The sequence below is a fragment of the Aspergillus clavatus genome, genomic scaffold (assembly GCF_000002715.2).
Source record: "Aspergillus clavatus NRRL 1 1099423829791 genomic scaffold, whole genome shotgun sequence".
Classification (NCBI taxonomy): Eukaryota; Fungi; Ascomycota; class Eurotiomycetes; order Eurotiales; family Aspergillaceae; genus Aspergillus; species Aspergillus clavatus.
Window position 1 is genome coordinate 1,458,069 of NW_001517108.1, and position 27,909 is coordinate 1,485,977.

Below are 27,909 nucleotides of genomic sequence, written 5' to 3' on the forward strand. Positions count from 1 at the left end.
GATGGGAAGAAGAGTTTGTAATATCACATGGGATAGTATATTCAAGAAATGAAAAAAGAAAAGCCATTTTAATGACGGATGTCGCGGTTGATGCTCCGGGCGTCCGTCGAGTGGGCGGAAGGGGAGACGGTGCGGATCTGCGACAGCGCCGGGCCGATGTCAGACCGGCCCTGCTCCATCATGTCCTCCTGTTCGTGGCTGGCGAAGCTGGCGCGGTGGCGGAAGAAGCGGTTGCGGCCCAGGGACGACGAGATGCTGTGTGTGCCGTGGGAGTCGGTGGAGCGGCGGCCTTCGGCGGAGGCGCGGGGGACGCCGAGGCTGGTGGCGGAGGTGCGGGCCTTGGAGGAGGAGGCGCGGCTCCTGCGCTCGGCCTCCTCTTCTTCCTCTTCCTCTTTCTCTTCGAGGATGCGGCGCTCAGCGTTCTCGCGGTTGGTCAGGCGGACGATCTCGTCGATGTGCCGACCGCGGTCTTCGAAGACGTCGCCCATCACGTCCATAGCGGAGACGTCGCGCATGCCGAGAGAGAAGTCAACGTGTTTGCGTGAGACGGAGTCGCCGCGGGCGCGCGCAGCGGCGGTGTTCATGCCTTTGCGGAGAATGGAGGGGTGACGCATGGTCATGCCGGCGGCTGGGTGGTCCGGGTACTCTTTCTCGCTGAGGGAGGTGGCGGGGGGTCGGCCGTCGCTGGTGCCCGGAGGCACGAATTGCTGGTTGTTTGGGTTGTAGCGCACATGGACGGGGAAGTCGACGCTGGCGCCCTGGAGGTTCATGCGTGGTCCCTCGATGCCGATCTCCTGCAGGGCGATCATGAGCATGCAGATGAACTTGTTGCGGCGTTGCAGACGCAGGCCTTCATTCTGCCAGTTGGACTTGTAGAAGAAGACGACGTTGAGCGTCACGGAGAAGTTTTCCGTCACCTGGCGCATCTCCGTCAGGATGTTGGTCTGGAACTCGCGCTTCTCGCTGCGGACGAACTCCAGCAGCCGTTGGCGCAGGGCGTCGATCTGTTCGAGCGTGGTGCCGTATTTGATCACGATGGGGACGGCTTCGGCGAGAGCGCCGGAACGACGCTGGTTCAGAATGAAGAGGCCGTTGAGGTAACTGTTGGGTGCTTGGACAACGTGACCCTGCATCTTCTTGAACTCGGTATACAGGAGGGAGATCTGCTTGACGAAGTAATCGTCACCAAGACCGGCATCACCTGCATTGCCGTAGATTGTGACACGGTCTCCCACGTCGAACGGGTGCTTCACAAACACGAAAACGACCGACTGGAGGAACTCCTGCGCGGTGGCGGAGAACAGCCAGGACAAAGCCAGGACACTGGAGCCTGCCGAGGTGAGAACGCCGGCAGTCGATGTGGAGATCAGAGACAGAAAGACGATCAGGGCAATGACAATTACGAAAAATTCGAGGACATTGTCAAGTCGTGACACGACCGAGTCTAGATCCTTCAACGAGGCCGTGATCGATTTGCGTTCCCGTCCAATCTCCACGCAGACTGCCTCCAATTCCTCCATTGAGATGTCGCCATTCATATCCTTGTCGAACATGGTAAAGGCCGCGTCGGCCTCGTCATTGTTATCAAAGGCCTCCTTGAGGTCACCGGAGAAAACCGTTTCGAACCCATCCCGCACAAAAGTCCGGTACAACCGCCGGGCCAGAACCTGGCAGCCGGAAGTCGTACGCAGCAGAGTCAGCACAACCGAATAGGGGTGACTGCTGCTGGTGGCTTTGCGGCCGGTAAAATCCGCAGCGACGGCGACGGCGACGTCGGTGACTTTGTTCAGGGCACCCTTGGCGATGCGCTGTGCCTTTCCGGCATACTGTAGAGAATAGTGCAATGGCGTCTTGGCACCGTTGCCGCCGCCGTCATTCTTCTCTTCAAACTCGTCATCATTGGCGGTTATCTTTGTCCTCGAAAAGTCATACAATTTGGTGAGACTGCCAATCTGGAATTTGTTGATCTCAATCCGGTCGGCATAGGTACGCAGGTGGAAGCTGATCGCAATCAACTGGATGATGATCTTTTCGATGAGGTTCAGGACGGTCCAGACGAAGATGGAGATGATGATCTTGTTGACGGTGTTTTCCCAGCTGCGTGTCCTCTGGTCCCCATCGATGTGATGATTTTTCATGGTGGGCAGGAACGAGATTTCCACCCCCAACCACCAGAGGAACAGGGTCGCGTGCAGCTCCAGCTGCTTGGCTAAGTCGCGCCATTTCTTTGCATTGTTGGTGAAGATGCTGGCCAATAATGCCACGGGAATGGGAATGAATTTAGCCGCGATCTGCAGCCCAGTTAGACACAACCTGTTAGAAGAGAAAATTTGGGGCCAAGGTTTTCGAATAGCATACTCTACCAGCCCAAAGGGTCAGCCAGACAATCTCCAGCCAGACTGAGAACCAGAGCAGCGTGACACCTCCCACGTTCGCTTTCGGAAAGGCCAACGCTCCGACAAGTAAGGGGATGAGAAGAATGAGGACAAGCGGGACAATGTAAGTGATATAACGGACGACGAAGCTCGATTCATGTAGCTTCTTGATGAATTTGGCGACTTTGGTGTTGGGGTTCGCCGGCGGATTATAGACGGCGGCTTTCTCGTGCAACGGATTCGTGGCTTCGTCGAACTCATCAACATTCTGAGAGCGGTGCGAACGTGATCCAGAGATGGATTCTGGCTTGCTTCCCTTTTCGGTATCGTCATGGGTTGAGCGGGAAGCTACCCGCTCCGCCTCGAGTAGAGCCAGGTCGTCTTCGAGACGCATGGCTTGTTCCCGCGCAGCCGAGGGTGTATTTACAGATGCTCTGTGGGGTTCATGGTAGGTCGTATCGACCCTGAGACGGTTACCGTCGGGGTCCGCGGCGCCATCATAGATATACGTGCCATCGTCGGAGTCTGGGGAGGCATCGTGGGATTTTTCTTTTCTTTTCTCGTCGGAATATTTGGGAGCAGGTTGCTCCTCGACCGGGGTGGACATACTGGCGCCAGGCCAGATGGGGAATATAATACGTCTGGGGAGGGTTAGAATTATGTATGGGGAACTATGGGGGTACTTCTGTCCGGGAAATCGGAGAATTATGAGTAGACTGAAGACAGTTGATATCCGAGTAAAGAAGGACGAGTGGAAGAAAGGAATGACAACGTTTCTTGAGGGAAAAAACGTGGGAGGCCAAGAGGAACGAGGTAGAAAAGGGGAGAGAGAGAGAAAGAGAGAGGTATAAGAATAGTTCCTGATGGGGAGAAACCAAGACAAAACGTACCAAGAGCAGTGGAGAATCAAATCTTAGAGCGACGGACAATACTTGATTAGGCGAAGCAAGGTGTATGCATGTGCGAGGTATCTAATGATATTGATTCGGGGGGGGGGGGATAGATAAGAGATCACAATGCAACGCCTACAAAGAGAGAGAAAGACAGAAAAAGTGTTGCAAATGTTTGGAGAAGAGAGAGAGGGAGAGTCGTGAAAGCAGAGATGAAAGAGACGAGGAAGAAGAGATACAATAATGAAGAGAAGACGCCGATCGCACCGGGGGGGGAAGGAAGTCAGAGATTTTGTGTCCAGACTTGTCCGACAGACGCAGGAAATGAATGAATAAATGGAGTACGTAGATGGATTGACTGCTTTCCGCATGGACATTAAATATATTAAAGACTATCTAATAAGTGAAGGATCTTCTGGACGATCCACTGGGTGTGGACTTGGAGTACCACTAAGTCTAACTCTCAGAGGCGACACTAGATAGCAGTAGATACTAGATACTAGATAGTAATCTATATCGGAATCGGATATCGGTTATTGGATATCGGAGTGTGATCTTGAGCCACTAAGGGGGCCACTCATGGGGTATGTACATTGGAACAAAACTAGATATCGATTGCGAAGAAGAAGTCCTTTGATAGCACCTTCTATTAGAGACCGACCTTGATATAAAATGAGTGTTCTTGGTCAGTTTCAAAGGGCACCGAGCTGATTGCATAGAAATGGTAGAAATGGAGCAGCGGAATCAGAGTGGCGACCGCCAAGCAACGCCATTGACGCCACTCTACGCACTGCCGGGCCCTTATTTAAGACACTCTCCCTGTATGTACTTCCTGGGAGTTCCTGTTCCTTGGGATCCTTGCTGTGATAATTTGGTTCAGTTGCACTCTAGCCAAAGGGTCGAGAAGATGAACTAGAACCTCAGTTTACTCCTTGGCCTAGAACCAATGTCTAAAAAGACACAAAAGGTACCAGACTTATTTTCATGGTTGTACAACAGTAATATGTGCATAATTCTCCTCACTGATTCAAGTTTGAAGATTGCTGCGGTACACGACAACTTCAAGACTACGGAGAACGGACTCAAAGAGGGATTCAAAAAAAAAAAACAAGCAATACCTCAGCAAATGATTGTGTCCAATCTGTACTATATTGAGGCCTTTGACATCATTTCAACCTAACTACTACCTGTTACCTCTACGTATTATTATTACTCCACAGTCCGTACTATTGTTGACGTGGCTGGACCCGCTTTGTCCAAAGGATCTCAACGTTCACCTGTAGGCTGTAGGCCAGCGGTAGGAATAATAATAGTTGGCTTCTAACTACCTTATATTTGATTCAAGGCTTGTGAGCCTTCAGCCTATGCTTTGTGTAAATAATCAGCATACAAATGCAATACACCAGAAATAAACACCGACAACTGAGGCACGTGCTTCTCTCCAGAGGAAGTCGGTTCTGACTAGAGTATGTAGTCTGTATCTTACTCCGTGGGGCACAGAGGGCAGGGATAAAAGATTATATCCCGGACTTCATTGACAGGGCTGAGCAGCATTGACTTCTAGAGGTTTTATACTCTGGTCTGTGCTCAAACTGAAAGTACTAACTATCAATCAACTCCAGAATGCCTCAACCTGCGCATCGTGGTCTAGTCTAGAGAGCTATCAAATTATCGTAACTGCCCATCGGGATCTCCGCATTCCATGGGAAACCTGCACGTGGTGAGGTATCAATTAATCAGATCCAGACATTCTACCCCCATATAGGCCATCCATCTACCAGGATCTCATGTCTTTCCCTCTACTATTGTTTGTCTTCCTCAGAAACAAAACTTGAAGGAGGAAAACGGAAAGAACATATAGACCCTGATTGGCAGGCTGGGCGATGTTGATTGTTGACAGTCTCCACATCTGCATCAGGAAGGAACGAACCATCAGCCGCTGACCGCCTTCCAAACTGCCGCTCCTTCGCCTGTCTGTTGCTCGTCCTCATCAGCTCATCCTCTCTCCCTATCGTCTGTTCCTCTTCTTTTTTGCATCCAATATTTGGCCCTTCACCTTCCGAGAGCATCGGGTTTGAACGTCCACCATGAGAGGCGAGGTGCGAAACGCTCCAACATCCCCCCCCCTCTGGTTTATCTACTTGCTTCTCCCCGCACGTCCCTCTCCCGAACTATAGCAGTTGGGCATGGCCTGATCCAATGGCATCTTCCAGTTTCCTCATCCACAGATGCCTCTCTATCTATCTAGCCAAGTCATCCAGAAATGCTAACAGTCTACTGCTGGCATCTAGGTTTGCCATATCCACATCGGCCAGGCTGGTACCCAGCTTGGTAACAGTGCCTGGGAGCTGTAAGTCGCTCACCGCTTTTGGTTCTGCTGGTACAGGATTGAGATCTCGTCCTCCGTCTAGGTACCTACTCGAGCATGGTCTCAAGGCGGACGGTCGTCTTGATGCTGAGGTAGCCGAAGAACGTAATCAAGGGGGTTCATTCGAAACCTTCTTCACCGAGACCAGCGGCGGCAAATATGTCCCTCGTTCCCTCTTTGTCGATCTGGACCCTTCGGTACGCTATGACCGAATAGTAACACAAGGCAAACGGTACACCAGACTGATTTGTTGCAGCCCATCGATGAGATCCGCACTGGAAATTACCGCCAGCTCTTCCACCCCGAGCTTTTGATTAGCGGAAAGGAAGATGCGGCCAACAACTGTATGTTCGAGATGTGATATGCACCAAGGACAGTCGTCTAACGGAGAGCAGATGCGCGTGGCCACTATACTGTCGGCAAGGAACTTGTGGATGAAGTCGTTGATCGTGTTCGTCGCGTTGCAGGTAGGTTCCGGCGACCGAAAGCTGCTCGCCAAAGTCAGCCCCGGCTAATGTCGCATAGACAACTGCTCTTCCCTGCAGGGTTTCTTGATCTTCCACTCGTTTGGTGGTGGTACTGGCTCTGGTTTTGGTGCCCTACTTCTCGAGCGACTCTCGGCTGAGTATGGCAAGAAATCCAAGCTGGAGTTCGCCATCTATCCCTCGCCCTGCGTGTCGACCGCCGTGGTCGAGCCCTACAACGCCGTCCTGGCCACACACAGCACCATCGAGAACTCGGATTGTACGTTCCTGGTCGACAATGAAGCTGTCTATGACATTTGCCGCCGCAACCTGGATATTCCCCGCCCCGACTACGAGCACCTGAACCGTCTCATTGCCCAGGTCGTCAGCTCCATCACTTCCAGTCTTCGCTTCGATGGTGCGCTTAATGTCGACTTGACCGAGTTCCAAACCAATCTGGTGCCTTTCCCTCGTATCCACTATCCGCTGATCTCGTACGCGCCCGTTGTCTCCAGCAACCGCAGCTCCCACGAGAGCTTCCGAGTGCAGGACCTCACTTTCCAGTGTATGTGCATCCTAGCCTATTCCTCAGTTCCACTGGAAGATACGTCCACAACTGACAAATATCAGGCTTTGAACCCAACAACCAGATGGTCGTCTGCGATCCTCGTAACGGCAAGTACATGGCTGTCGCGCTTCTGTATCGTGGTGATGTTGTGCCCCGCGACTGCACCCAGGCCGTCGCCGCTCTCAAAGCCAAGGCCTCATTCAACCTGGTCGAATGGTGTCCCACCGGCTTCAAGCTGGGTATCAACTACCAGAAACCAGTTCGCGTTCCTGGCAGCGAGCTTGCCCCAGTTGACCGCTCCGTCAGCATGCTATCCAACACCACGTCGATTGCGGAGGCCTGGGGCCGTCTTGACCACAAGTTCGACCTCATGTACTCGAAGCGTGCGTTTGTGCACTGGTATGTGGGTGAAGGTATGGAGGAAGGCGAGTTCTCCGAGGCTCGTGAGGATCTCGCTGCCCTGGAGAAGGACTACGAGGAGGTCGCCAACGATAGCATTGAGGCTGAGGAAGAAGGAGCCGAGTACTAGGTGTTTTTTCCTCCTAGAAAACCGCTCGCTCTTGCTTGGCGGATCTGCTTTATGATTGTTCTTTTCTCTGTCCTGTTGAGCGTCGCTGTATTCCATCTTTTCGCCCGCGACAACCCCCTATAGTTCATGTTTCCCTAGCCTTTTCTTGAGCTCTTCTCCTTCTCACAAAAAACAAAAAACAAAAAAAAAGTAGGCGGATAATGTGAAGTATTAAAATATCGGATATATCCGTTCTTTGCGTCTATGTTTCTCTCGTGGGTAAACAGGCATTTCGTTATCCCGAAATTATTATACAGGTTGTAATGGTACAGGTGGCTCGGTGTCCGTCGCATCTCATCATGTCGCATCACCTGGCGCAACATCCATCTCTTGCAGTAGCTTGAGCGATCTCTCATAGGTCCACATCGTGATTGCGCTGGCCGGTGCTGCCTTGAGAAGACTCACCGTCAGACCTTGGTAGAGACCGCGGAAGCCCTGGGTCCGCAGGATCAAGGCGATGGAGTTGAAAACGCCGCCATATTCGGGGATATTGCGATGCACATACATCGTACGCGTGGGGCCCTGGACCTGCAACCGCTTCCGCACCAGGTCGAGCGGGAAAACTCCCGTCTTCGCAAAGACACTGGCGATCACACCCGCCGCGGCATCCCCCGTCCCCAGCGGCAGACCCTCATACTGGACGATCGCGGGCCGCAGCGTCTCATACGTCGCGAAGAACAAACCCATGAACGGGACGATCTGGCCGACGGCGGCGGAGCAGCCGCGGAAAAAGCCGGCGGCGCCCTCGGTGCGTGCAATCAGCCGCACAGACGCCAGCAGCGAGGTGTAGACACGCTCGGAGCCCTGCGCGGCGAAGCGCGTGCGCAGCAGGTCCAACGGGTAGGTGGAGGCAGTGGCGAGGCCGCCGGCGACGGCGCCGGCGACGAAGGATTCGGCGGCGGGTGGCAGACGGTGCGGGTGGAGGTGCGCGAGGGCTTGCGTTGTTGTGCGGTAGGCGGCGAATTGGACCGCGCCGTAGCAGACGTACATGAGTTCGGCGGGGATGTTGCCTTTCCAGAGGCCCTGTAGGGAATCCGGATATTAGACACGATGCGCGAGGAGGCTGGGGGTGGAAGAAGAGGAGGGGGAGGGCTTGGGTACCGTGATGCCTTCTTGTTTGAGGATCGCCCTCATTGTCGCGAGGGTGCCCTTGTAGATTGGCCCGGTGACATGTTTATGGGACGCTGGGTCGGAGAGCGAGTGGATTTGGAGCTGGAGGCGGATCTTGACGACATCGAGGGGCGCAACGCAGAATCTGGCAAGATGCGAACGTGTTTTAGCTTGTACTCCATGGCTTCTCTTTCGTTGTGCAGTCGCGACGGATAGTTTTTTTGTCGGAGTGGGCAACAAAAAGAAAAAAAAAAAAGAAAAAAAAAAGCACTCACCGTGAGACGAGCCCGGCGATCCCGCCTGCGAGAACAACCTGGCGTGGTGTGCCCTGATGCTGCGCATTAGTGGTTTATGTCGGACATTTAAACGTCAATGAGAGAGGGTTGGTCTGGGGAAACCGTACCTCATCCTTGAGGTGCTCGCCCCCGGCCGACATGCATGTGATGGTGGGAGGTGAAAACGATTACAGCTTTGTTGGGAGGGCGGGAATTGTAATTCGTTCAATCAGGAGTCTCTCTCATCGGGTGAATACGATACGAGAGGGAGACTCGACTGATAGGTGACCCTCGTGAGTGTAGGTATTGCTGTCGAGTTGAGGGAGAAAATCAAATTGATGGAAGAAGGGACCAAAATGTTGGATTGCTGGGAATTTTTCCGGTTTTGAGGCGTGGAGTAAACGATACGTAAAAAACGGAGGCACGAGTCATTTCTGTTACTCTATCTCGAAGACGCGAAGACACTGGAATTCCTGTGCTTAAGAGGTCGTGGTTGTTTGTATACTGCATACTTTACGCTGCAGACACATTTCTTCTTCATGGTGGTTGGAAGAATGATGAGCAGCATCCTTCGTAACTGGTCCTACCAACAAGCAATCTGACAGGCTGATATCCCAAAGGTTAGAATGGGCGTGGCTATTGAGATGTCCCAGGGGCATTGTGTTCCTGAGTCAAGTAGGTACCGAAAGGATTGAGAAGCAGATGATATGTTGATGATAAGAAAAGATATTCTTATTGAAACAGATAGCATGAATGAAACTCCTACCACCTCGCATCCTTCTCGCATCCTCCGGTCTGTCTATCTCCTACGAGTCAGAGACAGCTCCATCCTTCTTCCTTACCGCGTAAGAAACGGAGACGACAGGAAGCGGCACTGCGCTAGGCTGGATTGATCTGTAACCGCGGTAAAATAGGCTCTTCCGGCTCCGCTCCGCAATGCTTCCATTGCCTGAGGTTCCATAGATGTCAATCACATCTATGTTCTTCAGATCGTCGGTTTTACCACTGTGTCGGTCGTCAAACACCTCGCATTGCGTCATGAGCCGGGTTCTGGTGCCCCTTCTCCGGTCATCATGGCGGACTCTCCGGTTACGTCCCCTTGTCCTCCGTCGGGACTACTCAGTGCCCATCCGTAATGTCGCTTCGAACCCGAAGTCGAATCCCTTTACAGCTCAAGATGGATTGGTCGATTATGCGGACAAGTACCTGCATGGCCCTGCGCCAGAAGGCGTCAAGATCATGGAGAATCAAATGAACGTGACGATCGATGGGAATAGACGGTGGTTCCGCTACGGGTTTCTGCGCGACGCCTGCAAGTGCCCCCTCTGCGTGGACCAGCACTCGAAACAGCGCAAATTCCGCCTGACAGATATCCCCCACTACATCACGCCGCGATCGGTCAAATGGGACGGCAAGAAGCTGGAGGTACAGTGGGCAAACGATATCAAGGGGTTTGATCCCGAGCACACATCCGTCTACGAAGCCGTCAAGTTACAAGTACCCCAACCCAACCCGCCCAAGTCGGATACGGGCCGGCACAGGAAGCGAATGATGTGGACGGCGAAGAGCATGGAGGAGCTTCAGCATTGGATCTCCTACGAGGACTACATGAACGACGAGAAGAAGTTCATCACAGCCATGCGCAATCTCTCGCTGCTGGGAATCATTTTCGTCAAGGATATCCCCGACTCGCGGGAGATGGTCGAGAAGATCGCCACACGCATGGGTCCCCTGCGGAACACCTTCTACGGCCCGACATGGGACGTCCGCAGCGTCCCCGAGGCGAAGAATGTCGCCTATACCAACGTCTTCCTCGGCTTCCACATGGACCTCATGTACATGAACGAGCCGCCGGGTTACCAGCTGCTGCACTGTCTGGAAAACTCCTGCGACGGAGGCGAGTCGCTCTTCACGGACAGCTTCCGCGCCGCCAACGAGATCCGGTCTCAGCGCCCAGACCTCTTCCAGTACCTGACGGAGTTCCGCCTCAACTACGAGTACGACCACAAGGAGCACGTCTACAACAACAGCTGGCCCGTCGTCGAAATGGAGGACGGCAACCTGTCCAAGTCGATCGCGCGCGTCAACTACTCGCCGCCCTTCCAGGGCCCGTCCATCGCCAACATGATGAACCACGAGCGATACGCCGAGTTCACCCGCGCCCTCAAACAATTCACCTACGAGATCGAGCGCAAGCGCAACATCTTCCAGCTCAAGCTAAACCCCGGCGAGTGTGTCATCTTCGAGAACCGCCGCGTCCTCCACGCCCGCAACCAGTTTAACACTGAGCAGGGGAAGCGCTGGCTCGCCGGTGCCTATGTTGATGAGGACGCGCTGCTTTCCACTTTCAGGACGTGTCGGAATGCGGATAGTCGGCTGTGGGGTAAGCCGATTGAGCGCCCAGTGGAGAGTGGCTCGGTGCCTCCATCTGCCGAGGGTGTCTCTGAAGGACAATAGCGAAGTTGAACAGAATCATCATTAGGATGCAGAATCTACTGATTGAAACCATTTACCTCAGCTGGCGAAAGAATCTTAAAATTTTTCTCTTTTTTTTTTCTGGCCTGTATATAAATAAGTCCTATGTACGTGCAGCTGATCATGAGGAAATGACGCTTTCAACTGCCAGCTGTCTGTCCACCAATTTTAGCGAATGCCACTTTTTATACACTTGTGAAGCACAAGTGACTGTAAAACATCAATCACTCATATTCGTCATTGCTGAATGGTCAAAAGTCTAATGGGGGAAAAAAAATCAACAGAAACACCCAGTGCCCGTTAAGGACATGTTTATATTATGTATGAGATACGAAGTTTCAAGCCGCAGTGGAGGTCTTGTTGACTGAGTACGCGCCGAGGAAATCAGGGTCGTTGCTGATCTCTTCCTTGACCTATCCGTAAAGCAGTAATTAGTAACGGCGCCTCGACTGCGACCAAGGAGAAAGAAGACACATACAATATCCAATCCACCAACCAATTCTCCCCCAACCCAGAGCTGAGGAAATGTCGGCCAATCCGCAAACTCTTTCAAACCCTGTCTAACATCCTCATCGGCCAGAATATTGAAGAATCCATACTTAACGCTCCGCTCCCGGAGAATCGCCACGAGCTGTCGACTGAAACCGCACTCCGGCGCACTCGGGGTTCCCTTCATGAATAGCATAACCGGCGCCGCCTTCACCAGCTCCGCCAAGCGGGCAAACAACGCCTCCTTGGACTCCTCAGGCGACAGCTGCTGCGCCGACGGGGCGGGCGCCTGCGTAGCCGTCGAAGGCACGTTCTCGCGCGGGACAGCCGTCAGCGGCGGGGGGATAGCGGCCTTGTTGGCGCCTGCGCCGGTTCCCGAGGCGGCACCGGCATGGCGCTCCACCGCGTCGCGCACCTTGACTGCCTCGCCGCCACTTATGGATTCGAGGATCTTGCCGTCACGAAGCAGGACGACGTAGGGAACGGCGGTGACATCGTAGTCTTCTGAGATGTCAGGGAGCTCTTCTGCGTTGATGCTCACGAAGGAGATCGAGGGCGGGGTGGTGACGGGGTATTGGGAGGCGAGGGCGGTTAGAACGGCGCGCATTTGGGCGCAGGGAGCAGCCCATGGTGCATGGAAGTAGAGGACTGCCAGTGCCGAAGATGGGAGGGAGGAAATGAATGTCGAGAACTCGGCGTCGGACGTGATTTCGTTGAGGGTCGACATGGCTGGTTTCTTATTGCCGCGGGGTTCGAGCGGCGGGGACAGGATTGATAGTGGTGGAGTGAGGCTTGAGAGGAGGGATAGGCTGAGAAACCACCAGCAATAGATATATGCTAAAGTAAAAACGTCCTTGTGGTATTGTCCGCAAGATCAGTCAGTTGGTACAAAGAAAATGAAACAGTAGCACAAAGTCCGAGGAGTTATAAGCAACCGGAGGGGAACGAGATGAGAAGGAGAAGACCGGAATGCAAGTCACCGAAGGCGAATTTTGGCTGCTTATCAGATCGAACTACTTCCGTAATCGCAATTCCGGCTTCTGCTTGGTTCTGTCTCGTCGGAGAAACCGCTTTGGGCGTGGACTATTGTTGTTCCATGTTGACGCCATCATGCTTTGAGTCAGCGGTCACGTTTGTCCCTGAGACATGCATTAAGGCAATTGATTTCCCATTTTTGTGTTAGATGTTCCTGTCATTATTATTGCCGTTCAGCACCTGCAGTGCGGAATGAATTACCACGGAAGCATATTTGGAGCTGCACTGGTACAAAAGCAGCCAACAGGCTGTAAGTCTGGGCCGGAAATGCTTATCATCACGTGAGGACCCCAATGTACTTGGATAAATGGTTATCCTCACGTGAATACAAAAAGTCGATTCTCCCTTTTGCTCAGACAACAGAAAACAAGACAAGGGAACTCGAAGGCGCTTCATTTGGAGATAAGGCTGGAGGGACATAAAGAATACTAAGAACGCGGGTAAGACATAAAGTCCGTGACTTAGTTATCCGCGTTTCTCCCTGACATCAAACTCTGCCTCTGATGACCGCCGCCAACCCAGATATGGCTGGTTTGAAAAAGCGCAAGCGCACAGAGGCTGGATATTCAGATGAAGAACCGGTCAGAACTGGTGCCGATCAAACGAACGGCTTTGGCGTAGGCCAGACTCTATCGCTGCTCCAGACAGCAACATCGGCAGCAGAAGACAACGAAGCAGTTCCCACAGAGTCATCGAAAGCCATTCCGAAACAAGTTAAAGATGGATTGTCTGCGCAGAGACCTACGAAGAAGAAGAGAGTCGACGGCGAAAAGACGAAATATCCCGTGCTCACCTACGTTGAAGGGCGACTACAGTCGTCGATTCGCATTGCGGATCTTCAAAGTCTTCTACTCTACTGTTTCGCTGATGGTATCGCGCCTCAGTGGATCTCCATCAAGCATTCGGGCTATGTCAGAAAAATTGTTGTGCTGATGGTTCCGGGTTTGGAGATTGGCATGTTTGACGGTACTATTCCGTTGGAACCGCAGCCGGAGATTCGAGAAACTGAATCGGCTTCGCAAGCTCCCGATGTTGATATGCAGACCGAAGATCCTCGGAAAGCGGACTTCCTTCGATGGAAAGAAGGCCTCCCCCCGGAAGATCGCTCGCATCGGTTCAACCCTCGTCCGTTGGCGCGAGATAACCTGCCGACACAGCTGCAACCGCTTGCAGACATGTTCCCGCATATTTGGCCGGTCAAGGCCCCTGGGGATTCCAAGTACAATAAAGTGCACTCACCTCTCCAAGCTATCCTCCTATCGTCCTTGCCGAAAAATAAAGAGAGCGGTGGAAAGGGCCCTAAGCCACCCCGAGTGGATAAAAGCCATGTTCCCAAGCGGACACCGATCACTACATTCCTCAGCAGTCTTGAGGACCTGCGTGAACATGAATATGTTCTTCACCCGGCACTTCTGGCCACTGACCAGGAGAAGACAGCCCTTGCGGAGAGCCGCAAAAGAGCTGGCCAGTCTGTTGAGGATGGCTGGGTTGACACGGATGTCCCAAGTCTAGAAGCCGGACAACCTCCTGAGGATGAGATACAACAAGGCAGCATGACGGCTGGCCGTGATGTGCTGGCTATGGACTGCGAAATGTGCATCACAGAAGGCGGCAAATCAGAGCTCGCGCGCATCAGCTTGGTTCGCTGGGATGGGGAAGTGGTGCTTGATGAGCTCGTGAAGCCAGAACTCCCAATCATCGACTACCTGACCCGTTTCTCTGGCATGACCAAGGAGATTTTAGATCCGGTCACCACTACCTTAGCCGAAATCCAGAAAAAGCTGCTCACAATTCTGACTCCCCGCTCAGTGCTGGTCGGCCACTCGCTCAATTCCGACCTGAACGCTCTGAAGCTCACACACCCATTCATCGTTGACACCGCCATGGTCTACCCGCACCCTCGCGGGCCACCACTAAAGTGCAGCCTGAAATGGCTCACGCAGAAATACCTCGGCAAGGAGATCCAGAAAGGCCAGACCGGCCATGACTCTATAGAGGACGCCCGTGCCGTACTCGAACTGGTCAAGCAGAAATGCGAAAAGGGCGAGCGGTGGGGCACCAGCGACGCCTCGAACGAGAGCATCTTCCGGCGCCTGGGTCGCGCCACGCGGCCCCGGAAATCAGACGCGGCGGCCGAGGGCCGCACAGGAGCCGTCGTCGACTGGGGTAACCCCGAGCGCGGATTCGGAGCGCAGGCGGCCGTCGCGATCGGGTGCAAAAGCGACGACGATGTTGTCAACGGTATCTCCGCCGTTGTCAAAGGCGACGATACCAACCCGTCCATTCCCGGCGGCGGTGTCGATTTCACCTGGGCCCGGATGCGAGAACTCGAAGTCCTTCGTGGCTGGTGTAATCGTCTCCCGGACCCGAACAATGCCAACGAGTCCACCACCTTGGTTCCCCCGCCGGAGGAGACAACACCAACGGGCCCTACCTCGACCGAGCAAGCCGCCGCTGCTGTGCAGGACAACACTCTGTCAGAAACAGTATCCCGTACTGTCGCGAACATCCAGCGCGTCTACGAGTCTCTCCCCCCCTGTACCCTGTTCATAGTATACTCGGGCACCGGTGACCCGCGCGAGGTCAGCCGTCTACAGGCGATGCACAAAACTTTCCGCGACGAGTTCAATGCCCGTAAGCCGTGGGATGAGCTAACAGTCAAATGGACGGACACGGAGGAACAGGCCTTAAAGAAAGCCTGTGAGAGAGCTCGGGAGGGCTGCGGATTCATGTGTGTTAAGTGAGGTTTCACTTCCAGGTTTCATATGGCAATCTATGGCATTTTAGATCTCTAAAGTGGCGGGTCACTATTTGGTCATTAAATATCTGTTATCTAGAAGAAGTGCATGTTAGAATACCCTGGCTTGTTTGGTTACGATCGAAAACTGGAGCTATCTACTGTTAGAGTGCAAATATACCAACAGTCCTATATATTAGTCACTACTACGACACAACACAGCATATTGTGATATATTTCATCTCATAGCTTTCTTAGAAGCATGACTTATGGCTTGAAGTCCACAACAAGTGCTGTAATTCGATTGGCTATCGGGCTTGTTCCGTTTCCATTGCTTCCTCACGCTGCATAGCCAAGCGTGCCATGAGATCTCGCGCGGCCACCTGGGCCTTTCGCTGCTCGCCAGTTTCATTCTTCTTGGAAGAATTTTTGTTGGCGTCTTTCATCGATGCAGGAGCATTCTCCTTCATGTGCATCTCTAGATTTGATGATCGGTTCCCTGTGTTACTGTTCGAGATGTTTAGGGCACCGTTCTCCCCGGCCGCTGCGTCGGGTACTGTGGCATTATTCCCATCTGTTCGCTGCGCCGGTCCATTGCCTGATAGACGGGCAGATGGAGGTCGCGACCGACTGCGTAGGGTTCGTGATCGCGCTGAAGCACGTACCCTAGCATCCGAGCCCTCGCTGGGGCTGTCATTTAATGGTATCCGCTCAGGCTGTGTATCTGTGGAGGTATTGACGTTCTGTTCAGTCAGGGGAGTTGGCTTTGGATTTTCTGGCGGGTTCGCATCCGGCTTTGGGGCTTGGTCGATTGATTTGCGTGGTCTTCCTGCCTTTTTCCTGTCGAGATTCCCGCTCGATGATGGCTTTTCAACTGGCTGCGATATACGAGGCCGCTTGACTACAGCGGGCCCTTTATCTGTATCTGCCCCGGGTGTTTCGTCCGCCACCTTATCAACTTGTGGGGTATGCGGTCTCGACTGCGTGACTTCAATGCGAAGCTGCGGGGATCCAGAAGTTGGGTGTTCGTGTAGTAAATTCGTTGTTGAGTGAGAAGCCATGGTATCATTCAAGGATACATCGACCGATTGCATGTGCATGTCCGCAAGAGAGAAATCACCAAAGGTATCCTCCTCCTCCTCGTCGAAGGAATCCGCAATTGGTTGGGTGCGACCACTTGGGAAGGAGTCTGGCCAAGGACGTTTTCTACTGCTTTGGAGTAACCCCGGACTTCGAACTTCCGCGACTGTTGCTTCAACACCAGACATCGAGTTGGGATTCCTCACCGTCTGCTCCTCCATAAATCGATTCTTCAACTTCAGAGCCTCAATCTCCAGTTTCAATTTCTCAATCTCTTCGGATTTGGACCTGAGTTCCTTCAGCACCGTCCTGATCATATCGAAATCATTGCCGTGGGAACCAGTATTGTCAGAAGATAGCAGCCCTGGCCCATTCAACTCGATCCGAAGAGCCGTGAAGGATTGTTTTAGCTCTGACATGGTATCGTACAGAATGTTGACCGAGTTGGAGATATGGTCAAGGCTAAGGCTTTGGTGCTGGATCTGTTGTTCCATCGACATATTATACGTATCAACCTCGTTCCGATTGGCAGGTACCAGCGCTTTCGATTCGCGCCTTGGTTCTTGTGGTGGCGGACCGATTAAACGTTCGAGGGAGCCGTCTTTGAACAGGGGTTCGACGGTGCGCATACTGACGATTTCTCGAAACGACACCTTGGTTAATTTCCAGAAGATATTTGGGCTGAATATTCGTTAGCTAGGCACACTTACGCAGAATCCTATCTCCTCCTCTTGTACTTACCCATCGTCTAGCAGACACAAAACCCCTAACTTCTGCTGGCAGAGCTTGCAAGCAACTTCCTGTAATATTCGACCCCGTAATAAGCTCATTTCTGAATTCTGTGGCACTTGCTTTTTCTCCTTTGATATCGACATCCGGTGAAGCTCAACGCTCAGCCATCCTGCCGCAATGGCATAGGAGCTTGACAATTTAGCCCATTCATTCTCCAATGCGGCCAGGGAACTGGAGCACCGAGAACACTGGCAGAGGATAGCAGGACGGGCGAGTCTGGACAAGTCCATTCTAGGAGACGCGAACAAGAACCAAGCAAGAACTTCCTCACAATCCTTCAGAATCTGTTCCTGAACCTTGCGAACAATGGAGAGAAGAAGGGTTGAACAGCCACATGTGGAATTCCACAATGATCTCGAATGCTGAGTAACCAGTAAACGACACGCTCGGCGGGCCGAGCTATTCCTATTTTGGTTATCGATAAGACCCTCACGCGGTTTCCTTTCGTCATCGCACTGATTTGTTACTGACCGGCATGTACTGTGTAGTGTACCGGACATCTGAGCGGTCCTGGTACCTGTCTGTAATAATAGTAATCTAGATACAAGGATTCAAGCTCAGCTATACATTACCGTGTAGTTTACAGGCAAAAGGCATGGATAGTCAAAGGAACACTTTTGGATGATTTTTCTCTACGTAGATGCAAAATGTGGAGTCAGTTGCATAGCTAAGCATCGAACGTACTTACGGAGTAAGGCTTCGGATAGCCCGATAGGCACAGACACCATGGGCAACTTCGGGGATCGGACCAACCCCGCACAACAATTCTGCCTGCATTCTGTCCTCTACGCGCATTGACTTAAGGTAAGTAAGAGAGGGGTTGGAGCACCCACTAGTTTGGCTAATCAATGCTTAGGCTAGTTGCTCCTGATTGGTACTAAGATCAAGTCCTCTTGATGAAGCAGGCTCTCCGCATTCTTCGCCGGCCACTCCCTTCGCTCGGCTCACTACCTCACACTCAAAGGGTTGCATACAGTCAAAGGTTCGCCATGTCCAGCACCTCGATGGTTTCGAATGGGGCGAGTGGCAAGCCCAACACATGGCAGGGCGCCGGTGCGGCGGAATTCGATCTACGGAGTGCGTTCTGGCATGGAATTTCCCCGATAGAAAGTGCAGCAGGCTAATCCGTGAGGCACCGTAGGCGACACAATGACCAAGCCAACGCCGTCCATGCTTGAAGCCATCTGCCAGACAACTCTCTTGGACGATGTTTTCGAAGAGGATCCAGTAACGAACGATTTACAGGCTTATGTAGCAGAACGTACAAACCACCAGAGCGCTCTCCTTGTCATGTCTGGAACAATGGGCAATCAGGTCGCCATTCGAACACATCTAGTCCAGCCTCCCTATTCGGTCCTCTGCGATCACCGATCTCACATCATACGCTACGAGGCAGGGGGGGTCAGCTCCCTAACCGGAGCTACGGTTTATCCCATTATACCGAGAAACGGCGTGCACCTTACGGTGGAGGACATTCAGAAGCATGCAGTACTGGGAGAAAACGTCCATTACTGCCCGACTAAACTGATCAGTTTGGAAAACACCTTGGACGGCATGATCATGCCACTAACGGAAGCGCGTCGTATCACGGAGTGGGCTCATTCGAACGGAGTCAAGGTCCATTTGGACGGCGCAAGACTCTGGGAAGCAGTTGTTTCTGGTGCGGGAAGCCTGCCTGAATATGCCAGCCTCTTCGATAGTGTGAGCCTGTGCTTTTCTAAAGGCTTGGGTGCACCGATTGGTAGTATTATCGTCGGATCAAATGACTTCATCAAGAAGGCACGGTGGTTCCGCAAATCCATCGGAGGCGGTGCCCGCCAATCCGGGGTTATTGCTGCTGCTGCTCGTGTGGCCCTTGAGGAGACCTTTGGACCGGATCCTCATGGCCAGGGAGGAAAGCTTCGGGAAACCCACACCAAAGCTAAACGAATCGCCGATCTCTGGATTGCTCGTGGCGGTCAATTACAGCACCCAGTACACACCAACATGGTGTGGCTGGATCTTGAGTCATCTGGGGTTGGGCCAAACGATCTCGCACAGATCGGGAACGAAAAGGGCCTCAAGTTGCTCGGAGGTCGGATCGTCGTGCATTATCGTAAGTTCCATGCAGTCTGCAAGCAGGATGCGATCGGTGATATCTGACTAGTCACAGAGGTGTCCGACGAGGCTATTGCCCGATTGGAGCAAGTCTTCGACCTTGCTATGAGTGGCAAGTACCAGCGTAGTGAAGATCAAAGCAAACCATACGGAATGAAATAGGCATGGAGATCATAGAATACAATTGCTTTGTGAATGTCACCTTAACAGATCTACTCCAATTTAAAGCTTTGTACTCCATTGATAGTTGATTAATCACATGGATGTTCCATGGGTGACCCTCACACCAGATCAGTGTGGGTTCCTATTGGCCAGAGCTCGGCTGGTGGCCTCAGGAACCATACCCGTTTCTGCCTTGTTGATGCCTGGGGCGTCCTCGACTCCATAATAAAGGCGACCTCGCACCTCAGCCTCCTGCTTGTTTCTTGGACGACGACTTTTTCTGCAGACAGTCTCCTGCCTCGTCCCTATCATTTCTCGCTGGCTCCACTCCCTGTCAAGTAGAGAGGCCATCGCAGCAATCACAGAAAAGTTGAATGCGCAATAGATGGCTGACAGGGAACTGCCAAGTGTGTGAGTTCAGCTGCCATATCCCTGTGCAGCTTTCAACCACTGCTCTTGACTGACTGCTCATACTTTCCAACTATAGACATAGCCTGCGTGCCTCTGATAGCCCTTCACATACATGCGTCCTCCGTCGCTCTTTGACTGAATGATCACTTTTCTCATTCCTCACGGTCACTTGCGTTAGAATTGACTGTTTATGGTACCAGTCGCACTGGCGCATCTCTGCATATCACTGTTGAACCTATTGGCCGGCAAGGAACTTTAGACACCGGACATCAGCATCTGGCACAGCTGAGAAACAGTCTTCTCTGTCTTCGAGTCTTTTTTGAATACTTCTCTCTTCATTTTGGGCTCAAGACAAGCTAAGACTGGCGGACCACCGCTGCATGGGATTCTATCAGGTGTTCAACCTGTCGCATTGTTAGAAAACCACAGCTTGGACTCTTGGATGCAATAATTTATCAGCGTTTTTCAACTCGGATCCCCCTAAGGTGAGGCGGCATTTCCCTTGTGTAGGGAATGCATGATGGGGTATTAGTCCTCTAACTAACCTCAACAGACTCAGTTCATGATATTGTATTAGTTATCGGCTTGGTTATGCAGTTTTACCCTTTTGTTTTCCAGGCACCAGCATTTATACCCCAGATTGCCCACACTCTGACAGCCCTTTCTTCCTTCTATTATTTCTAGTACCCTATTCATTTCCTTGTTCTCTTTTTGTTCTTTTTGTTTCCCTTGCAGTATTCAGCATTCGTGATTCTTCATGGAGGCGACTCAGGAGTCAACGCAGCCATGCACAGATCCTCGCCGTGTGGGCCGAAGCAATTCTGGCTTATTAGGGGAGGATGTGTCTGACATCCTCTGCATCCTTCACCCGAATTCTATTGCGGCTCATGAAGCTGTCTCTGCAACTGCTGTACTTGCTCCGCAACACATCCTACAGAAAGATGATCTGGAATACGAGGGCTCAGACAGCGCAGCGCTTGATATTGCTCTCAGGCTGTCGTCTAACGTGCAAAATCTAAGCACGGGTTTTTGTTTCGGCCGCAGTAAAGCCCGCTGCGATCTCTTACTGTGCCCCGACGATAATTCGAAACGAATCTCAAACACCCACTTTCGTATTCACGTCACGCCTGATGGAATTCTCATGCTAGAAGATCTCTCGACTAATGGGACCGTCGTGGACGACTTTCGTCTTCGGAAGAACCAGAAGGAAAACAGTCGTATGCTGACCAACGGCTCTGTCATACAAGTGCTACGCGGGAACAGCCCTTCTGACGAAGTAAGGTTCGTGGTGCGTATCCCCTCTCGAGATGGTCTCGCGATGCAGTACACAGAGAACTTGCTTCATTATTTTGAGCGAGTCCAAAGACATCAAGCAGGTGCTGTTCAGCATAGAGCCCGCCAAGGCCAAGCACGCACTCCTCTCCATTATTCCGTCGCTAATGCATACGGTATGAACTGGGCCGGCGGTTCCACGTACAATGTGACCGGCCAGATTGGGCACGGGGCTTTTGCAACGGTGTACAAACTCGCCACGAAACAGCATGGGATCGTGTACGCTGCTAAGGAACTCGATAAGATGCGATTCATGAAAAATGGAGTTTTGGATCAGAAAGTGGACAATGAGTTGAAAATTATGAAGGATCTCCGCCATGTTAGTGCTCTGCCCTGTCTGTGTCAAATAGTCGAACTGACCGCTTCTTCACAGCCTAATATTGTGCAATACATCGACCACCATGAACATGAGCGCTGGATCTACATTATCATGGAGTACGTCCCTGGCGGAGAACTTGCCGCTTATCTTCGGTCTCATGGCAAAATCCCTGAGGATATGGTCCAAACGTTGGCGCGCCAGATTCTACATGCACTGAATTATCTCCACAAACGCAAGATTACGCATCGTGATATCAAGCCCGATAACATTCTGATCGCGTCACTTGAACCCCTCAAAGTCAAGTTGTCAGATTTTGGGCTGTCCAAAGTTCAGGATGAGACGTTCCTAAAGACCTTCTGCGGTACCCTTTTATACTGTGCACCAGAGGTGTACCCAGAATATGAGACCTATCGGCGGGGCGAAATAAGAAAAAGGCGCCGGCTGGGAGATCCGTAAGTCGTTGCACTCTTTTTTAAGTAAGCATTCACTGACTTTTAGACCTCCGAAAACATCCCCTTACGACCAATCTGTCGATATGTGGTCCTTTGGTGCAGTGCTCTTCCACATTCTTTGCGGTATCCCTCCATATACAGGCCGTGGTGACGACCGAGGGGCTCAGATGTTGCGAACTATCATGACTACGGAACCCGACTATGATTTGCTTCGTCGTGAAGGCATCTCAGAAGCTGGTATTGACTTCGTTGCCCGGTTGTTGAATCGTGACCCTCATTCCCGACCAAAGGAGGCTGAGTGCTTCCGGCACCCTTGGATACGGGACGTAGTAGACGTGGACGAGTACGACGATTACGAAGGCGATGTTCAGCCTGCCCAGATGGGTGCCCTGTCGGATATCGGTGAGGACCTGGAAGACGAGCTTGACGCGTCGCAAATTTCCCTCAATGAGCCGGAGGCAGAAGGTGCGAGTGACGAGAGCCATGATTTGGCGCAATCGAAGAGGCCCAGGATCGACTATCCCCCGGCGGAAATCCACTATCCATCACTTCCTCTTATCGAAAGCTTCAAGAATGTTCGTCCGGTTGCTGAATCCACACCAAGACGTCTCTTCGGGGAGATCACCTCGTCCGCTCTCCGCAGTTCAAACGTCCTCGGAGCTAGCATAGATGTTTTCGATGGCGATGACCTTAGCGTACATGACTTCGTCTCTTCAACTGGTGAGTCGATTATCAGCGACGGCAACAGCCTGAATTCCATCCTCTCCCTCCCGGATAACCCCTTTTCTGGATCCGCGCCAAGCTTGATGGGAGCTGAGAATCTCGTTGGGCAGCTGAACATGAACTCGTGGCACCCTGGCACTTCGACCCACGCTCCCCCGGTCGTCGTAACGCCGGCTCTGAAAACTAGTACGGTCGAGCAGACAACCGAGCAGGTTCGTCGTTCGGAGACCAGGACAGGAGCGCCTTTCAATGATGCGACACCCAAAGCGTCCAAATTCAGCCGCCGAATCGAGCTACCGCTCCCCGATACTGCCAGCGAACGGTCCAGTGAGGAGGCAACCCGAGAAAACACAGCTGCTCCTTGCGACGATCCCGAGGCGGGTGCTGGTGAGATCTTCGATATCGAACTGGCAGTCACGATTGACGCTCGAACGGGCCGACAAGTCTCCCGTCCGCCTGAAACTTCAACGACCAACGACATTTCTGATGCCCCGCGGGATGAGGCCCCTGTTCAAGTCCCTCAACAGATTTCTCTTCACCGACATCATTCCCCGCGACCTCTCTTGGGAAAGCTGGCAACTCTTCCGGGTTCGATCTTTGACCTGACGATTTGCCTGGAGGACCGGATGACATCCTGGGGACGTGGTCCGCAGGCGACCATCTGCCACCCCGACCCGATGGATACGCGGATTCCTGCGTATGCATTGGAGGTCACTTTCTGGGCCCCAGCTATCGAATCGCAAATCGCTGCGGGACGTGACTGGATGACCGTACCTGGAGTGATGGCTATCCTCTCAACTAAGACTCGCAAATGCATTTGGGTCAACGATACGGAGCTGCGTCGAGGATCCGATGGAGACGGCAGCCGGGAGGGATTCCATTTCGGAAAATTATACAGCGGCGACATCATTACCGTCTACAAGAATCGGAACAAGTTTCTGAAACTCCAATGCGAGTTTTACCATGGGGATAGTGCGCGTTCGCGGCCGGATGAGGAAAAGGGATTCTTGGTGCGGAAGGTGTTAATGGCTAAGGAAGGGGGGGCCACCAATCGACAGCCTCTACGCAAGGATACCGAGGGCAAAATGAAGAAACCGGCTCTTTTTGTCTGATGGGCTACAACGACCTCCTGCATTGATACTTGTATTTTTTTTTCGGGAAAACGACGTCTATCATTACCTTGATTATGTTATTATTTTTTGCGGGCATCTTTGAAATACTGGGCTTATGGTTGGATGAGGTTCGTACTTGGGAGTGCCGCACTGCTGGGTGGTGTTCTGTCTCTCCTTTTTTTTGGCATACACCTAATGGGTCATCGAGTTAGTTAGAATACATGAGTACATACAATGGATCTGATAGAATAATATCTATTCAAATATGCTATCTATCGTTATTATCTGCTCTCTCAGAGTCTCGATTTATAGTCGAAAGGCACTCTAGTGACTCCAGTCAGGAACTCGGTGATGCCCACCCACGCCCCCAATAAATAGCATTTTAGTATTGAAATGATTGCTTTCAGTAGCTTGCAATCTCGGCTTCTGCCGTAAACACTATGTAAATCATTCGCAGGCCCCACTGCCAAGGCACTTATAGAATCTACCTAGGTTGGTTACTCCGTACACCATCGACTACCTATAAATGAGGGTTATTTGCATTCTGTCACGCACGGGTCTCTGTTCCACATCTTTCTCCGCAAACTTGGAGTTGCTTGTTGAACAGGGCGGCGTAAGAGTACGTATCTCATATTGGCCACAGTCATTCAACAACAAGGCGAGGGTTTGGCAATTGGAGCAGCCATGAAGTGACTTGAGCTTTGGCTGAAAGATAATCATCAGGTATCAAATTGCTGGCCGTATCCTAGACGTGGCTAGCAGGAGTGGAAAGGTGAACAGGTTCTGTAATACAGAGAGCCAAGGCTTGACTGCATTTTGCTGGTCAACGACTGCGCTACTTGTGTAAATGATATATCACGTGATAGGTGATTATGGCCCCTATCCCTCGCACTTCAGATAAACACACAACAGTTGATTATATTGTTGTTGTTTGTAAACATGTCATGTTACTCACTGGCTAGACAAAGCACGTAGCCTGTATGTGGCCTCACTGCTGCTCAACCTCTGGATCCTCTCCATTCCTCCCATCCTTAGAACTACGATGTGCTTCTGGGTTGTTGGCACGGAAGGCCATAATAGAATCAGCGGTTCATAATCATATGGATGCGACGCTGGGCTTATAAAGGCGGTGGTTAGCGGCAGTTCCCATTCCGGCATAGTATGCAGCGCCAAACCTGACTGGGATGCCAGTATGAGAGACGTTATAGCGGACAGGCAGTATATATATTGGAGCTCTTTAATGAAGTAACAGATTTTGTATAGGAGGTTAGGAAAAGATAATAACACTTACTGTAGCAAGGAATCTCATTATTTATATGAAGAATCAATTGAGGCAAAGGGATTCTGCTTGTTATATTGAGGTTCTCATTGAGACTCCCGCACTATACTGAGGTTTTATCCATACAGTATTATTGATAATTAATATCCCTGAAATACCATTCGTTACTGCAGGCATACATTGGATGGAACACTTCAACGGTCAGTCTACACAGTACATCTTGATCTTTCCTTCTTTCTCTACTTACGGAGTACGTCCTACAGAGGAGATGGATTTGTTGACTTTTGAGAAGTTGGTTGTTATCATTTTTATCAATGTGACATGAAACATCCTCCTCCTCCACATTACTCGAGCCAGTCTACCTACTACTTAGGTACTATTATTGCTGTTCCTGAATGCGGACGAATCAATCTGCTTGGCTCATGTCTGTGTCCCAGCATGTAATCTTATTTTTTTATTACTCCTTTGCTGGTCTCATATCAATCATCAACCGACGAGGCTGTACGCAGAGGGACAGGCAAATGGCTATTTCTATCTAGACAATAGTCCAGCGTATTGTCTCTGATTATCCCCCTGCTGGCTGAGTCTCCTGTCTTATCCGACCCACCATGTCTTTGTCAAGGTAGTACTGATTGAACCCGATGGCCATCAGTCGTCTCCATTGTTTGATCCTCACCGTTCCACGGGATCTCCCATTTTAGTTTCCCAAATTTCGCTTTTTCTCTCTCTCTCTCTCGACGGGAACGGGCTCACCCGTTCACGGCGAGGGAAAGACGCCTCTTCTCAACTTGAATGGCTTTTTCCATTTCCGTCCCTGACTACAATTCTCCCCTGAGGCCTTGAATGACCATTTGCCGAGCATTATTGTCTTACGCTACAACCGTGGCTTCTTGGCCGTCGACCACCTAAAGTCCACCCAAAAGGCCACCCCCCCGCGGAGCTCCTTCGATAATCCTTACATCAACCACGACGATCCTATCGAACGACCCCCCAAGCAATAGTCCGTGATCATCGTCGCCGGCTGCTTCCACCGAGACACGAAACCCAGCCAGGGTGCTCAATCTTAATCCTAGTCTAGAGTTTTCCCGTATTGTTGTTTGCTCATCATTTCCAACGTCTTTACGGAATCGGGTCTCGGCTACCCCATGTCGCTCTCTCGATCACCCTCCCCCCACCCGGGAGGCGGGTGGTCAAGCCCGGGACTCACCCCCGGCAGCGGCACCTCGACGCCTCGCAATGATTTCCTCTCCCCCAATTCCCACGGCCCCAGCAGCATCTCCTGGGCGGCGGCGCGCGCGAAGAGCGATGAAGTCCGGGGTTATCCGTCCTTCTCGACCAGGAATAATGGGTTCTTCTCTCGGTCGAAGCGCAAGATCTCGTCTAGCTTGCCACGGTTTCGCATGAACGGCGCGTCAAGTAACGGCTATCATGATAAGGATGAATACTGGCGGGGACAGAAGTCTCCCGGGATGGGGCTCCGGTTCGGTTTTGCCAGGGGTCTGCTGCGGAGGAGGCGATTGCGCGCCTTTTTAGGATTGATTATTCTGTTCTTGGGGTATTTGTTCTTCTGGACAGGTATGTGCTCTGCGCATTGGTTCATTGGTTGTTTTTTTTGGCATCGCAGGTTCGCTGGCGTCTGACTTCGCTGTAGCCATTATCCAGAACTACCGGCGGTCGTCTTTTGGCGGAGGGCGCAAGTTCGTGATCATATTGCAGTCCAATGTGGAAGGTGGGGTCATGGAGTGGAAGGGGGCGCGCGAATGGGCACTTGAGCGCAACAGCATTTGGAACAAAAGGGAGTACACGAAGCGCTGGGGTTATGAATTGGAAGTAGTCAACATGCTGGCCAAGAAGCGCTACTCCCATGAGTGGCGCGAGAGCTGGGAGAAGGTCGATATTATTCGCGAGGCTATGAGAAAGTATCCGAATGCGGAGTGGTAAGTACATCAGGTGCATCGGGTGTTGTATCCCCTACTGACTGGTTGCCGTATAGGTTCTGGTGGTTGGACCTCAATACGTGGGTCATGGAGTACTCATACTCTCTTCAGGAGCATATCTTCGATCGCTTGGAGACTTTGACTTATCGTGATATCAATATGTATAACCCATTAAACATCACCCATCCGCCCACGGCACCGTATCTGGACGCAATCTCCCGCTCGGCAGAGGGCGACGGAGATCCCTCATCGATCGAACTGCTGCTTTCACAAGATTGCGGAGGCTTCAACCTGGGGTCCTTCTTCATCAAACGCTCGCTCTGGTCTGACCGACTCCTGGATACCTGGTGGGACCCCGTTATGTACGAGCAGAAACATATGGACTGGGAGCACAAGGAGCAGGATGCGCTAGAGTATCTATATCAGAGTCAGCCGTGGATTCGCAGCAGCGTCGCGTTTATCCCCCAGCGTTTCATGAACGCATTTCCTCCCGGCGCATGCGGCGAAGGCGGTGATCCGGATGTGCATTATTCGGAGAGTGAACGAGACTTCCTGGTGAATATGGCCGGGTGCCAATTCGGCCGCGACTGCTGGGGAGAGATGTATCAGTATCGCGAGCTAAGCAAGCAACTGAACCGCACGGGCTGGCAGCGCGTCCAAGATAGGTTGGCGAAATTCTACAAAAAGCTCCTCAAGAAGGGGGGCAAGTCAGAAGATCAGCAGCACAACATGTCATAATCTGACGCTTTCACGCTGCGTTCTCTGTAATCAACTCGGAGCCATTCAATCGAGCTTGAGCTCCTTCCCTGAATTTTGACGTCTAACAAAGCTCTACGAGCGACGACACCTCATGCTTGGA

The 27,909-nt window shown here is 52.0% G+C and overlaps 10 protein-coding genes across 10 annotated transcripts, besides 2 other annotated features; 6 read left to right on the top strand and 4 right to left on the bottom strand.

The window, feature by feature from the left end:
• Positions 1-68: 68 nt before the first annotated feature.
• Positions 69-2,982, bottom strand: ACLA_072480 (Mechanosensitive ion channel family; the record flags this gene model as incomplete). Its single annotated transcript, XM_001275640.1, has 2 exons — positions 69-2,291; positions 2,359-2,982. The coding sequence occupies 2 exons, from the start codon at positions 2,980-2,982 to the stop codon at positions 69-71; spliced, it is 2,847 nt and encodes a 948-aa protein (XP_001275641.1).
• Positions 2,983-5,352: 2,370 nt separating this feature from the next.
• ACLA_072490 (tubulin alpha chain) lies at positions 5,353-7,194 on the top strand (the record flags this gene model as incomplete). The annotated part of the gene is made up of 7 exons (XM_001275641.1): positions 5,353-5,364; positions 5,557-5,615; positions 5,677-5,830; positions 5,890-5,977; positions 6,029-6,100; positions 6,159-6,662; positions 6,728-7,194. 7 exons carry the CDS (start codon positions 5,353-5,355, stop codon positions 7,192-7,194), a joined length of 1,356 nt encoding a protein of 451 aa, XP_001275642.1.
• A 336-nt stretch (positions 7,195-7,530) lies between these two features.
• On the bottom strand, positions 7,531-8,779 carry ACLA_072500 (thiamine transporter TPC1; the record flags this gene model as incomplete). Its single annotated transcript, XM_001275642.1, has 4 exons — positions 7,531-8,256; positions 8,335-8,488; positions 8,619-8,671; positions 8,747-8,779. The coding sequence occupies 4 exons, from the start codon at positions 8,777-8,779 to the stop codon at positions 7,531-7,533; spliced, it is 966 nt and encodes a 321-aa protein (XP_001275643.1).
• Positions 8,077-8,135: a microsatellite.
• Positions 8,582-8,610: a microsatellite.
• An 877-nt stretch (positions 8,780-9,656) lies between the features above and the next one.
• On the top strand, positions 9,657-11,075 carry ACLA_072510 (putative Gamma-butyrobetaine hydroxylase subfamily; the record flags this gene model as incomplete). Its single annotated transcript, XM_001275643.1, has 1 exon — positions 9,657-11,075. The coding sequence occupies one exon, from the start codon at positions 9,657-9,659 to the stop codon at positions 11,073-11,075; it is 1,419 nt and encodes a 472-aa protein (XP_001275644.1).
• Positions 11,076-11,431: 356 nt separating this feature from the next.
• ACLA_072520 (PICOT family protein) lies at positions 11,432-12,309 on the bottom strand (the record flags this gene model as incomplete). Its single annotated transcript, XM_001275644.1, has 2 exons — positions 11,432-11,506; positions 11,572-12,309. The coding sequence occupies 2 exons, from the start codon at positions 12,307-12,309 to the stop codon at positions 11,432-11,434; spliced, it is 813 nt and encodes a 270-aa protein (XP_001275645.1).
• An 811-nt stretch (positions 12,310-13,120) lies between these two features.
• Positions 13,121-15,361, top strand: ACLA_072530 (RNA exonuclease; the record flags this gene model as incomplete). The annotated part of the gene is made up of 1 exon (XM_001275645.1): positions 13,121-15,361. The coding sequence occupies one exon, from the start codon at positions 13,121-13,123 to the stop codon at positions 15,359-15,361; it is 2,241 nt and encodes a 746-aa protein (XP_001275646.1).
• Positions 15,362-15,662: 301 nt separating this feature from the next.
• ACLA_072540 (uncharacterized protein) lies at positions 15,663-17,456 on the bottom strand (the record flags this gene model as incomplete). Its single annotated transcript, XM_001275646.1, has 2 exons — positions 15,663-17,115; positions 17,176-17,456. The coding sequence occupies 2 exons, from the start codon at positions 17,454-17,456 to the stop codon at positions 15,663-15,665; spliced, it is 1,734 nt and encodes a 577-aa protein (XP_001275647.1).
• A 759-nt stretch (positions 17,457-18,215) lies between these two features.
• On the top strand, positions 18,216-19,485 carry ACLA_072550 (threonine aldolase GLY1; the record flags this gene model as incomplete). Its single annotated transcript, XM_001275647.1, has 3 exons — positions 18,216-18,303; positions 18,368-19,321; positions 19,379-19,485. The coding sequence occupies 3 exons, from the start codon at positions 18,216-18,218 to the stop codon at positions 19,483-19,485; spliced, it is 1,149 nt and encodes a 382-aa protein (XP_001275648.1).
• Positions 19,486-20,653: 1,168 nt separating this feature from the next.
• Positions 20,654-23,834, top strand: ACLA_072560 (serine/threonine-protein kinase; the record flags this gene model as incomplete). Its single annotated transcript, XM_001275648.1, has 3 exons — positions 20,654-21,547; positions 21,602-21,999; positions 22,046-23,834. 3 exons carry the CDS (start codon positions 20,654-20,656, stop codon positions 23,832-23,834), a joined length of 3,081 nt encoding a protein of 1,026 aa, XP_001275649.1.
• A 2,424-nt stretch (positions 23,835-26,258) lies between these two features.
• Positions 26,259-27,788, top strand: ACLA_072570 (putative alpha-1,6-mannosyltransferase subunit; the record flags this gene model as incomplete). Its single annotated transcript, XM_001275649.1, has 3 exons — positions 26,259-26,688; positions 26,765-27,050; positions 27,107-27,788. The coding sequence occupies 3 exons, from the start codon at positions 26,259-26,261 to the stop codon at positions 27,786-27,788; spliced, it is 1,398 nt and encodes a 465-aa protein (XP_001275650.1).
• Positions 27,789-27,909: the final 121 nt, after the last annotated feature.